This window comes from Lucilia sericata, unplaced genomic scaffold, assembly GCF_015586225.1.
Source record: "Lucilia sericata isolate MDLA Ls3-8-SP2 unplaced genomic scaffold, ASM1558622v1 Contig000172F_arrow, whole genome shotgun sequence".
NCBI lineage: Eukaryota > Metazoa > Arthropoda > Insecta > Diptera > Calliphoridae > Lucilia > Lucilia sericata.
Window position 1 is genome coordinate 354,852 of NW_023994201.1, and position 14,141 is coordinate 368,992.

The 14,141-nt window shown below is 30.7% G+C and overlaps 2 protein-coding genes across 2 annotated transcripts; both read left to right on the plus strand.

Annotated features, from left to right (window-relative positions):
• Positions 1 to 3,756: 3,756 nt before the first annotated feature.
• Positions 3,757 to 8,358, plus strand: LOC119601558. The gene is made up of 4 exons (XM_037952571.1): positions 3,757 to 4,891; positions 6,534 to 7,368; positions 7,579 to 7,824; positions 7,980 to 8,358. The coding sequence occupies exons 1-4, from the start codon at positions 4,210 to 4,212 to the stop codon at positions 8,254 to 8,256; spliced, it is 2,040 nt and encodes a 679-aa protein (XP_037808499.1). The 5' UTR covers positions 3,757 to 4,209; the 3' UTR covers positions 8,257 to 8,358.
• Positions 8,359 to 11,550: 3,192 nt separating this feature from the next.
• On the plus strand, positions 11,551 to 14,060 carry LOC119601551. The gene is made up of 4 exons (XM_037952549.1): positions 11,551 to 11,791; positions 11,853 to 12,351; positions 12,504 to 12,836; positions 13,793 to 14,060. Exons 1-4 carry the CDS (start codon positions 11,551 to 11,553, stop codon positions 14,058 to 14,060), a joined length of 1,341 nt encoding a protein of 446 aa, XP_037808477.1.
• Positions 14,061 to 14,141: the final 81 nt, after the last annotated feature.

Genomic DNA, 14,141 nt, shown 5'->3' on the forward strand with positions numbered 1-14,141 from the left:
TAATTAAAGTCATTCAAATCTAATTAATAAGAATTTTCTTGTAAATGAATTTGTTTAAAATTTAAACAAGCAAACAAAATGCATAATATTAAATTCAATACTTCAATTATAACAAATCAATATGAAATCACATCAACACAACCAATCACAATAAATATTGAAATGTTCTACGAATTCATCTTGCACATCAATTTTGACTCGCCACCATTGATTCATTACATTTCAATATAAATTCTTATAAATAGTATGATTGTGTTAGCGAATATGCAAATGTGTGGTTGTATACATACATATATACTATAATATACATATGTTTTTACTTATGTACAAATCTACACATACGCATATATGCATGCGTTTAAACATGTGCATTTCAATAAATCTTCAAAACGTCAATGTTTAAAATTCATCTCATATTAGACATTGAAATTAATTACTCTGTTAGATTTATTACACAAACAAAATGTTGTGTTTGTTGTTTTCGATTCAATTTGTTAATTTTATAACTTGAATTTATCATTCATACAGTCATCCAGTCATCTCTACTCAATAATATTTATTAATTAGTTGACTTTCTACAGACACCTGCCCATTTCAAGTGTAACACAGAAATTATAAATTTACATAAAATTTTTAAATTTTTGCCATTTCATATCATTTGTTTGCTTGTTTGTTGTCTGTTATATACAAAATCCCCAACAATATGCAAATTTATTATTACACACATTTGCTTATGAAATTTGTCACAATCGATAGATACTTAGATAGAGCTGTAAAATGTATTTAGGATTATAATAAATGACATGACAGGACATTGTCATTGTGTTAAACGTACTTAGTTCCACTATATGTTATATCGATTTATGTCCATAGTAAAGTTTAGTGTGTATATTCTATATTATGGGATTTTAGAATTTATACACCCTACGGTATATTTCTAAAAATTCTTATGTAAAGGCCAAAAACGAAATAAATAACTCCATTAGATTTCTTTGTGAAAGATCCATAAAGATTCCGAATAAAGTTGTCTCCAGAACTGTTTTGATATTTTATTGATTAATTAGAAATATCACAAAAAAACGTTTCTATATAAAGTTGAAGCATATTTGTTTAAGATTCGCCACAACCAAAAATTTTTAGCAATCTATTTGCCTTTTGCAATTGTTAAAAAAATTTTAATGCCTGCCTACTGATGACAAGCATCAATTTTGAATTATAACACCATCAACCACATTCCAATGTTCGAATGAAATTAATAAATTATCTGTTATACAAAATAATTATAATGGAGAGGTACTTTCAGCAGAAAACGATACATTAACGCAATGTTCATAAACCCTGGCGACCACTCATGAAGTCATACATTCGTCTGTTTGTTCAACCATACTTACCTAAATACATATGGTGGATTTCACGTCAATGGAAACAACTTTTGAACCCGATCTTCCGATCGGGATGAAATTTGAAGCAATGTAAGTCCTATTGGACAGTAGTTTAGACACAAAGGGCCCAAATTGAAAAAAAAAATATAAAAAGTTAAATTCTTTTAATTTTTTGAAATATTGTTTTCCGAGTGATTGAAGAAATTGCTATCTAAACTATTTGGAACAAATTTTCTTGTGAACAATAGGTAATAAGTTACATAGATGAGAAGAAGCACATGTTTTGCAAAAATGTCAAATTTTGACCCACTGCAATTCAGAGAATTCTTGACCAATCTTATTGAAAATCTGTGTGTAATCTACTATCCAACAGAGTGGTCACTTGACATGAAATCACCCATATATGAAACTGTTATAAATAAGAAGGATAACAAATACATTAGTAGTACATGAAGTACAACCAACAACAACTGTTATTAATATAATGATAATAATAGGTTTACATGATAATCTACAAAATGATTGAGAGCTTTAATGATAAATTTATAAAATGTAAAATTATGTTGCTTTGCAGAGTCCGCTTAAAACAGACAAATTTTATGCTGCACACTTATGTATTAAGTTATATTTTCGCATCATATAAAAATTGTCAGCAAAAACTCATTAATGACTCGTACTTATATAACTACTTACATTTCAATGACTACTACATGCCGTATGTACTTTTAAGTACGCTTATAATGACTTACATATAATCAGATACGTAAGTACTTTATTTTGAGTTTTGCAGTTTTATTTGCACTTTTTATTGGTTCGCGCCTTGGCAACTGTTTTTTACACACACACACACAAAGCAAATTGTGTTCCTTTGTTAAATCCATTATTAGGCACACAATATAACTAAGCAGTGATGTTGTGCGTAAGACAGCGAATTAACGAACAAGAAGTCCAGGTTCGTATTCTGTCTGAGCGATTTTTTTGTTTTTAAAACAAAACAACATATTTGTAAGTAATTATTTAAGTAATGATTTTTTAAGCGAGTGTAGTAAGGTAATTTCCACCAATGCCATCACCGTGTTAAAATAATGAGTTAAAATGATACCGATGATAATGAGTGTAAGCGTAGTGAAAAGCGTCTTTTTTAGCCTTTTAACTCAATACTTTTCAATGTAAGTTTTTTTTTTATAGTCCGGGAGAAAATTAAATACGGCTTTTTTACGTGTATCAACAGATCATTTTTTTTGTAGATCATTAAATTTTAAATTAAAATTTCAACTCATTCTGTTCATAAAATGGATTTTGTCGATTTAAAAAATATGTGAAACTGAAGATGACCAACTTTGAGGGACCACTTACTGTCCCCCATTCAGCCTACAACTGTTAATCAACTTGAAAAGACCTCCAAATTTACCGAATTATTTACATAATTGTTTCACTGTCACTGTTTATTAAAAACAAAAATTTATTAAAAACTATACCTAAACTTCTGTTGCACTGAAACTCATAATCTAGAAAGCCATAGCAGATGCAAATGCATACTTAGGTAAGTTAAAAAAAAAAACAAATTTAATAATATCGACATGATCTGATAGTTTCGAATCTTGCAGGCCCTTCTCTCTTTATTTGAATAAATTTTAATGTTATTATTGTGAACAAAATATTTGACAATGACGTGTTAATACGACTATTAAACGATTTAAAAATTATATTTACCGTTTTAACACATGTCTGTTGAAAAACGAGTATTTATTGAAATACAGTGAGTGTCAAAATTTTCATTTGATTAAAAAAAGAAACATTTTGTAACCGATAACTAAATAAGTTTTTCGAATTAAATACCGGTATTCAAATACCGTTTAACTTTATAGCGAAAGAGAAAAACTGTGCAAATTTCCATGAAATGAAACATTTTTAAGTCTCAGTGAAGTCTGGGGAAAAGAAACACGGTTACCCTAGAAAATGCTTTGCAATTCATATTGAACTTGTGAAATATGTATATGTATGTTTGAATGTAACATTTTTGTCTGCCACAGTATTTGGACTAATTTGAATATTCAAATAAACAATATGTTAATATTTTGTATTGTTATTATTTTTAAACTATTTAATGGCAATTATGTATCTTGAGATTATAATCGATAAATTGATGTAGTTGTTGTTAACGTTATTCAATCCAAAGGGACAATGAATTTATTTTACTCACACTCACTTTCTCACTCATAGAACAGTCTGGACGACTGAAGAGAACGAAGTTTTTATATAGAAATATTTCGTATTTAGTGTTTATTTTCTCATCTTTTATTGGGTACTTAGTTTTTATGGCCAGCGCAACATTTAGAGTTTAACTATAATCAGCCAAATAAAATCATTACAACAGCTGGCAGTTTTAAGTACCATTGTTCGTATACGAGTGGGTGTGTGATTTTTCTATTTATATTATAGTCCAAATTATTGCCATTAACTTTGGAAGAACGCAAGACTTAGGATTTTAAAGCATTGCTGCTCTATATAAAAATTGCATTAATTTTACGGTTGATTAGTAGTGTACAATAATTGTGAGATTACATTTCATATCATTGAATACGAAAAAAAAAAATAATAAATTGTTTTTTCTTTTTTATGCTTATATTAATAAATAATAAAAATTGTGAAAAGTGAATTAATACGCGAGTATTTGTGCATATTTTAACGAGATAAATAATAAAAAAATATAATAAAACACAATAAATAATAATGTGTAATATAATTTTAATTAAAAATACTTATTTGTTGTCACTAAAGTAAAACCAAAAATAAAATAAAAAAAAATAGAAAATAAAACCACAACATGATAAACACAAGCATTTCAAATTTACTCATCATATACGTAATCCTTATGATGTGTGGATGGTTTGTGTTGCCCATATGTGCCCTACAGCCCTTCAACAGAGCTAAATCATCATTGTCTGATAAAATTCAGAAGGCAACAATAAAAGAATTTGTGCTCGATAATAGTTCAAATATTTTAAGAAATTCATTAAACAGGGATAAAAATGTCACCTTAACAAGTCATCCATTGCCATATTACACAGCAGCAAGAGCATTTGACACACCTTCTTGGCAATTAACGCAAACTGAATTGAAGAAACATGAAAGTGCTGACGAAGACGGCATTCGTCGTTTTGTTCTTGAGGAGAATATTAAAATTCATAATGATTTTCATTATGGAATTAATAAAAGCAATCAAGAAAATAATTTCTACAACATCCCAAAACAACCAACACCGTTATTGTCTGACATAAAACTTGTCAAATCATCAACCATGTCTTCGTCCTCGACCTCATCGTCGTCATCGAGAGCAACAGCATCAGCTACAGAATCAACAAACTCCACATCATCAGCATCGTCTTCGTCATATTTTGAACGTGTTGAATTGCATGAATCTCTGACGCGTACAAAAAATGAAAAATTACTACTTCATCGAAATAAACGCTATTTATTATTTCCCGAAGGCAGTTCATTCCAGTTAGGTGAGTGAAACAAATTGATAATCCAATCTACCGTATTCCTCCTCCTCCTAAACGGTAGGTCAGAATACGTAAATATATCCATCCATACATAAATACATACCTAATTTTTATTAATATTTCATATTCAATATAGTACAATGTTTTATATTGTAATTGCAAACTTGATTGAGTGATTGAAATTGACCACTAAATGTAGAAGTGTTTTTAATATTTATATTAATTTTATTACAAATCTAGACGTGACACAAAAATATTAATATCCAACCCCCAGACTGATAAGCTAGCACACTACCAACTAGTCTACCTGGTCACCCAGTAACAAAATTATAATTATAAATTATTATATGCAAACGATTTTGCGTATGGGCAATTCCATGAAAAGGTAAACCACGACTGAAAAAATAAAACCCTTATAACTTCTGCATTTTTGAAGACAATTCAACAAAATTTGGTATATGATCTTTTGTAGCACCAAAGACGAAGACTGTTGAAAATTTTTGAAATCGAAATATCACATTTTAGTTCATAATTCTGTTAATTATAATACCATTATGCCGACTTTCATAACGATTGGACCTCATTTGAGCCTAGTTCCATTCAATGTTTAATTTCAGAAAAACACTTAAACGTCCGTAACTCACTCCTAATCACTAGTATTATGATAGAATTTGGCACAAATAAGTTTTATATGAATTAAAATCACACCCTAAAATTTTATGAAGATCGGTCCATATTTGACCCTAGTCGCCATATAACTCCAGTATTTTATTTTTATCTATAAATTGCTTAAACATGTATATAGGTCGGCCATGTCCGACTGCACTTTCCTACTCCTTTTGATTTGTTGAAATGTGTGCATGCATATATTTCCAAAATATATATTTTATAACCTAAAAAAAACAGGGGAAAATCTGTCACATACGATATGTCACGTACAATATTTAAAAATGTTTATTATAAAATTATATTAATTTTTTTTATTTAAAAATTATGGATTACTAATGAAAAATATGTCGAATAGTGTAAGAAATTAAAACAAAAAAGATACACCTACAGAATTCGCAGATTTTCGTAAATATTTACATGTACTTTAAAAACTCTTCCGTTTTTTGTCACGTATGATAGCGCCATATTTTAATCCATATTTTGGAAAACAAGGTTCAGAATGGGATGATTCCTTTTGCAAATATAGTATTCTTTAAATGGAACAGAATTACAAAATTGTTTTTCAAGTACTCCTAATTTTACAAAATCTATACCAGTCTGAAGGCGTACGAATGTCACATACAATCGTATGGAATTGCCCATATACTAGTTAGTAAAAAATGTATAGCGGAAGTATCAGTTCTACTACTAACAATATTATAAATATTACAGCGGTAGTGATAGGAGTTGGAATTTAATACGGTTTAGGCCTTCAGTCTCAAACCTAAAAACAATTACAAATATAAATAATTTTTCATCTTATCACAAATTAAAATCATAAACATTATTTTCCTTTATCATTTTCATCCCCTTCCTTTCGTTGTAAATTACATACATACATATACAAGTTCTTATTTTACATTTTCTTTTCCTATCCTGTAATGTCTTGTCACAACTTTCACACATCTTTTAATTCATTTAACTTTTAATATTTCAGTTTTTGATCTCATCATACCGATTGTGGATTACACTAACTTCGCCATTATGGGCATAACATGTGCAGTAGCCTGGGAATTACCAAGCAAACCGCCTAGTGAGATAATTGAGAATTTCCGCACAAAACTTAACGATGGTACATTTGGTCTCAGCAGACGCAACGATTCTACACAGCAACAACTCAAGTACATTGATAGCCAGAGAATGGAACAGGAGGCCGTAGTAGACAATAAAAGGTGGGAAGAAGGCATTGCAGTAGGCACTGCAGGCATATACAACCAACACTATCCACAGTATCAGCAGCATCACCAACTGTCAGCAACAGTTGCAACCACATCCGGACATGAACAATTTTTAACGAACGCACCAAAGCCACCTCTTCCACTACCACCACCACCATCATCATCTTCAAGTAATTTATATTACAACAACTACCGCCAGCGAGAGAAATTCCAACAACCACCAACATCAACAACATTTTTCTACAGCCAGCATCCACAGCAGCAACAACAGTGGCACAACTACAATTTCGAAGCGTTTGATTCGAATCAAAGAAAAACTTTTTACGCCAACGACAATAGAGAACGGCCAATCTACCGAAATGATTTTGCAAGCCAGCCAAACAAAAACAACTACTACCAGGCTCATCACCCAACCAACCAATGGAATGCTGAAAATTGGCAACCAAAGAAGCAGCAGCAGCAGACGAAATTTCCATACCATGATGCTGATGCGGGCGATTACTGGAATAAAGACAACTGGTGGGAGCGCAACAAAAACCGCATCGAAAAACATTGGCAGGAAAACCAACAGAAATGGTCGCAGTATCAAGAAAAGTAAAAACAATTCACATGCATTCATCCATCAAACAGTTTTGAATAAAAATAATTACAGCATAAGAGCACTTTACTCATCCAAATACTTGTCATGGTGCTACACTTTTAGTCACAACTGTGTTTTAAACTCAAGCATACATATTTTTATCACCCATAGAATTTTCTAATTTATTTCTAACATTTTCTCCTTTTGTTTTCATTTCGCAACAGTCCTCATAATTACCAAACACCCATGTATAGCAAACGCACAGGCAGAAATCGTAAAATTTTAAATAAACCACCAAAGCATCGTATCTACCCGATATTTGGTAAACGTAGACGACGTCGCAGTACTGCTGACCATCGAGCACATTTGCAAAATGATAATTTAGCAAAAATACTGCAAGACATTCACACCAGAGAACATTTACAAACACGACAAAAACTCTATGGAAAAATTGAAAAACTTTACAAAACGTAAGTATTTAGTTGTGGCCATGGGGTTATTGATGTTGATACTGTTGTAAACAATCCACACATGTGCATTTTCTACATACCCAAAAAATTAAAACAAATTAACGAATTTTATATAATTTTTCGTATTTACTTTTTTTTGCAAATCCTGTTGACAGACGTGGTCAGAATGGAACCGCTTGTGTTTTGAGGGCTCTCTGTGAAACGGAAAAAATGCATGCATATGCTCATTACAACCAACGACCTCAAAGTTTTGTTATGGAACTTTTGCGTTCTATATTTGCATTGCCCAAAGATACACTGACCAATTCAAAGGATTCATCATTGCATCTACATTCCCGTTACACGGATGCGGTCTTACGTGCCCATGATGTCACACAAAGTTGTAGTGAGCAATATTACGATTGTGAATACAGCATCACCTATGACACATAACTATGTACAAACATACTCGCCTTTATCCTCAGACCGAAAATTGAAAAATGCAATGTTATTTAAGAATATCAGTATATGTACAATATGTATAAATAAATGTGTTTTAAACGTTAATTGTTTTGTATCAATTTTAATTACATATACATATGTAAATTTTGAATTATTGATAGATTGCCTTTAGACGTTAAAAAATTGAGAGATTTTTATAAATTGCAATAGTCAACATTTGTCCGTAACTAAAAGTATACTCTAAAAAGTGTTTTATGTGTATAAAAATGCTTAAAAAAACGAAGTATGCTCTAAAAATATACAAAATATGCACATTTTGCATATAAAATGAACAACGTATGAAACAGAAATATTCAGTTAAGAGAAAAATATGCAAAAACATGACGTACCATGCAAAATATGCTCTAACAAATCAATGACAAAATTCGTCAAAAATATAGAATAAATATATTTAGTTGCCCATAATAACTTCTTCAAATTATGTACTCCCTTAAATTGGCATTTTATGATGCATTTACGAAAGAAAACCACTTTTACATATTCCAAATGAAAATGAAAAATCAACAAATAGAAAAAGAAGTGGAACATAAAATGACAAATACAGACGAGTAAGGAACATGCATACGAAATTAAAAAATAAAAATGTTGGTTGTGTTTGTTGGTTGTGTTGAGAAGGCTGCTATTCATCCGAAAGGGTGAAAGAAATGCTACTATAGAATACCCACAAACATACATTCATTTGTAACAAAATATAGCAAAAACCACAGAATCACCTAAAGGAACTCAGTGAATGGTTGGCTGTTAGTTTAGAGTTTGATTTGAAGTTCTATTTTTGGTTTTAGTAGTTTCATTTAATTTTTTTTCTATTCTTATTATTATTATTTTTTATTATTTCACCAGAAAATTGTTGTTTAAATGAAGTGCACTTTTTTCACATTATATGTATGTGTGTATGAATGTACTATGTACGTATGTAAATAAAACGAAAACTTTTGTCATTCGAAACCCGCACCAGATTGTTAATTGAAAAAAGTTTATTTTCATACAACAGAAATAAAAAAAAAAATAGAGAACTATAAACTTAATGAATGGCAGAGCATGAACTAATTTGTACTAAAAGCGTTTTTATTCATATACAAATATTACACTCACTGTTCTATTTATGTATGTATGTATATTAGGGTGATAACCAAAATTAGGCCCTATCACTACGTGGTAACCAGTACTGTTCTAATAACGAAAAACTGTTTCTCGAGTCATTTTGGCGCAAAAACCTTTCGCGGCAGATCGAGTGATATTTAATAGGGATTAAGAGGGATTAACCGCAACTTCTATTCTTGCTTTTTCACCGTGTAAATGTCGTGGGTCAAACAATAACACCTGTATATATCAAAAAAATTTCGATTTTGTATTAAAACAATTTTGTAAAGAGTAAATATTGAAATTATTTAAAGCTCAACGTACTTTTTATACTCGGTCTGTTGAAATCAATTTTCTTAAGACCCCAGATATCTTAGGGGTCTTAAGCTTTGTTACTTATTGAAAAAGCGTATGTATGATTATATATTGGCTTTATTATTATAGCGTATGTTTTGCTGAATTTCATCACAATTCTAATGGTTATAAATCAATTATGAACGTTTAATAATTTTTTGAAGGGAAGTTTGTATGGGTGCTATAGTGAAATGAAAACTGAAACTGTTGAAATCAATTTTCTTAAGACCCCAGATATCTTAGGGGTCTTAAGCTTTGTTACTTATTGAAAAAGCGTATGTATGATTATATATTGGCTTTATTATTATAGCGTATGTTTTGCTGAATTTCATCACAATTCTAATGGTTATAAATCAATTATGAACGTTTAATAATTTTTTGAAGGGAAGTTTGTATGGGTGCTATAGTGAAATGAAAACTGATCATTACAAAAATCTGAAGTTTAATTTACCGTTATATGTATATAATACGTTGTTGTGTCTATGGACATACTAATATATTTGACATAGTTATGAGACAAAAAGACCAAATTAGAAATTCTTGTTTCTTGTAAGAAATACATAACCATGTTATGTTTGTATGTGTTCTGTTCATACGCTGCCAGCAATTTTGTAGTCGACTACGAGAAAAATTCACTTCTAGTTTACTTTTGCAGACTGACTATAATCTAACTACAATGTAATGCAGAGCTGTCCCGAAATTTTGTATTTGGCAACGTAAAAAACCGACTTTTAAATACTAACTACAAGCTAACTATAATGTAATGCAGAAGTGCTTCAAAATTATCTGGAGAGAATTAATTGTATTTCAACATGTTTTCTCTTGTTTCTCTATTATTATGATTTTATTTGTTAACTTTAGTAGACTGACTATAAACGAACAACAATGTAATGCAGAAATGTTCCAAAATTTGGTATTTATTAACGTAAACAACCGACTTTTAAAGACTAGCTACAAGCTAACTATCATATAATGCGAGAGTACCCCAAAATTATCTGGAGAGCATTTTGTTTCGACATGTTTTCACATGTTTCTTTATTCTTTATTAGTTCCCCTGCAGAAAACTGATGTCTATTAATTTTAACGAACTAATATCATAACTTGTATTAAAGCGAAATGTAATTTAGATAAGTAGTAGTTAAATTTTAAATATATTTAATTAAAATGTAATTAACGAATACAGTAGGGAATACAAAAGAAAACTATTACTTGACTTTTCTGCAACTAACTTTAAGTTAGTTAATAAAGAGTTACCTTTAAGCTAATTTTTTAGTAACTAACTTTAAGCTAGTTGAAAAGTTATGCAGAGTCGGACAATTGACTTCTGCGTAGGACATCGCCATGTTAAAATAGTCAATTGGCTCCATTAAAAGTGCATTTAAAGTTAGTTGAGTTGCTGGCAGGGTATCTTTAAACTTTACTATAGGCCGCTAAAAGTTACTGCAAAATGCAGGTTATTTTTCAGTTTAACTTTTTACACTGTCTATACAGCGAACTTACTAATAAATGAGTGAAAACTTGAATGTAATTAACATCACCACTTTATCTTTCACTCCTTCGTATTACCTCTTATATTTTTTTATTGTTCTTTAAACAAATAAAAAAAACTACATTTAAAAAATTGCAAACTTCTTTTCCAGCATAAACAGTTAGTTTTACTCAGAACTACAAAGTGTTGGCTTCCATTCACTGACACATAATTACAAACTAAACAAGAAGAAAAAGACACTTGCTGTTGATTTCAGCAAAAACATTTTTTTATAAAAAAAAACTGATGTGAACGTTGACAACATGAAATCTAATAAAACTATATTTATTTACTATGTAATGGCAACTCTGGTGTATTTTTCATTATATCCCATAACGGCATCAAACGGGGATTCGCTGGATCAGGCAATCGACCAACAATTAAATAAGGAACAGCTTCAACATGAATATCCTAAAAACGTAGCTTTAGTTAATGATGGTATCCAACCTTTAAGGCGTAAAAGAAGATACTTGGAATTCCCAGAAGGTTCATCATTTCAATTAGGTAAATTTTAAAATAATTGTATTTTTTCCTTATCAAATATTTAACTTACTGCCACTCGTAGTGTATGACTTGATCATTGGCGTAGTCGACTACACCAACTATTTAATTTTGGGTGTAACTGTGGCCTTGGCTTGGGAATTACCATCTAAGCCACCTAGTGAAATTTTCGAAGATTTTACTGAACGGTTAAGAGATGGCACCTTGGGAACTTCGCGCAATGACACTGTTAAAAATATAAAATATATAGACCTTAAAACGAAGATGCCTATAACTAAAACATCAAGCGCCAAATACGAATATAATTTACAGCCAATATTTAGGCCACCAATGCATTATCGATATTATACCTATGCGACGCCAGATAGTTTTTACAAATATCAGAATAATAAAGGATCGCAGAATATGAACTTCTACAATCGCTACAATAATTGGTCTAGAAAGGATAATCAGTACTACTCACCAAAACAAGCTCATCCTTTTACAAAATGGACACAATTTCAAAGCCGACCTAAATACAGTACGAATAGTATAAAATATCCTTGGTGGAATTTATCAGAACGGTAAGTACTTAGTTTTAAGAAGTTTATATATAAGTAGTTTCATTTTGAAATTTTATTTTGAATGGTATTTCAGATATTTTCTTAACCATATTTCATTTGGCTAATTTCATATTAAATTAAAGTCCATCCATTCTTACATACCTAATTTTCAGACTTAAGAACTCTTTTATCAGACATCCAAGTGTAAGAAGATTTGATAAAAATACAAATCGTAGCACAGCTCAAATCAACTATAAAAAGCCAATTGGAAATTACAAACCTTTCCCAAGTACTGGTCGTTCTGAACATCGAATATATCCAATTTTCGGAAAACGTAGTATTACCGTTGCTCAAAACAAAAATGAAAATAAGACGTCCCCACATCACCGTTTCCGACGTAGTGGTATTGTTGCTGACCTACCTTCGAAATTAGATCGCATACATATAGAGCAACACCGTAAAACGCGTCATGATTTATATCAACGAATAGAAATCTATTTAAATGGGTAAGTTATTGATTGATGCTCCTAACACTCTACCATGCATTTCTGAAATACAGCCAAAAGTTATTCACATGAATAATGTCGTTTAAGAAGCTCTGCAATATAAATTAAATTGTAGCTATAGTTAAGAAGTTAAATATCATCAGCAAGTGTCATCTTTGTAGCATTCGAAATGCAGAGAAATCCCCTTTGTTTATAAAATCAGACTAGAATCTAAAGGAAGTGTTGATGACACTTTAGCAAAACTAATTGAAGTGACTTCAAAAACGTCCAAGCCCAGAACCACCCACAATACACTTTCACACTAGTCCTATTCCATTAACTAGAAAGACACACGCATACATACATACATACATCCACTATAATAAACACACATACCCAGGCAGACGCAAAGACAAAGGACATGGAAATAGAAAATTGAGTTTGATTGCCCCCTGCATTGGTTTTTTATTTGGATTTTCTTTGTATTCCAGATTTAACTTGTCTAATCTTACATTGTCTTGTCTTGTCTCTTCTCCTGTTGTCTTCTTTGCAATGTTACGAGTATCCTAATGCTGATGCACATAGAATGAGAGGAAATCCTTCAATTACTTAAAACAATTTGCCTTCAACAGGGATTTAAGTGATCAACTATGAAATTATAAAACAATAACGACAAGATAAGAAATAGAAAACACTATGTAGTTATATTAAACGACTGAATCTGTGACTCAATGACTGCACCTTTAAAAAAGGACGATTAATAAACAAAGCAATGTCGGATTTATCATGCAAATATTTTGCACCACCTATGGATGGATGAATGTCCATATGTATGTAGAAAATTAATATTGAAAATACACTAAATTTACAAACAGATGTATAGATGTAAATGTGTTGCTTTTGAATGTGTGTATAAAGAATCACATTCCAAAATAACAATTAAATATATAAATTTTCTACCAATAATCTTATTGCAGTCGGGGATCTCATGGTCATCATTGTGTTCTAAGAGCACTGTGTGAGACGGGACAAAAATCAAAGGAACATAAGCCGGGATCGTTTGTTGGGGAATTAATGCGAGCTATATTTACAATGCCCGAACCTTTAGATGAAACTTCTGATGGTCGCCATCGAATTGGATATAAAGAGCAACGTTATGATACGGCCAATGCCTTAAAAGAAAACTGTACTAGACGTTATAATCTTTGCAAAGATTCTTTATGGTCTTCTCATTTTGTTCTTTAAGTCGAAAAAAAATCGTATTAAACAAATAAATGTGTTTTTTTTTTTTCGGACTTTGTTTTTTATTACCTATTTTAATTTTTA

Bases quoted from the DNA above. Each gene is read 5' to 3' on its own strand.
- LOC119601558 (XM_037952571.1), top strand. From the start codon at position 4,210: ATGATAAACACAAGCATTTCAAATTTACTCATCATATACGTAATCCTT. The intron at 7,369-7,578 runs GTAAAAACAATT...ATTTCGCAACAG, and splicing joins TGGTCGCAGTATCAAGAAAA to TCCTCATAATTACCAAACAC. The intron at 7,825-7,979 runs GTAAGTATTTAG...TCCTGTTGACAG, and splicing joins ATTGAAAAACTTTACAAAAC to ACGTGGTCAGAATGGAACCG.
- LOC119601551 (XM_037952549.1), top strand. From the start codon at position 11,551: ATGAAATCTAATAAAACTATATTTATTTACTATGTAATGGCAACTCTG. The intron at 11,792-11,852 runs GTAAATTTTAAA...TGCCACTCGTAG, and splicing joins AGGTTCATCATTTCAATTAG to TGTATGACTTGATCATTGGC. The intron at 12,352-12,503 runs GTAAGTACTTAG...CCTAATTTTCAG, and splicing joins TGGTGGAATTTATCAGAACG to ACTTAAGAACTCTTTTATCA.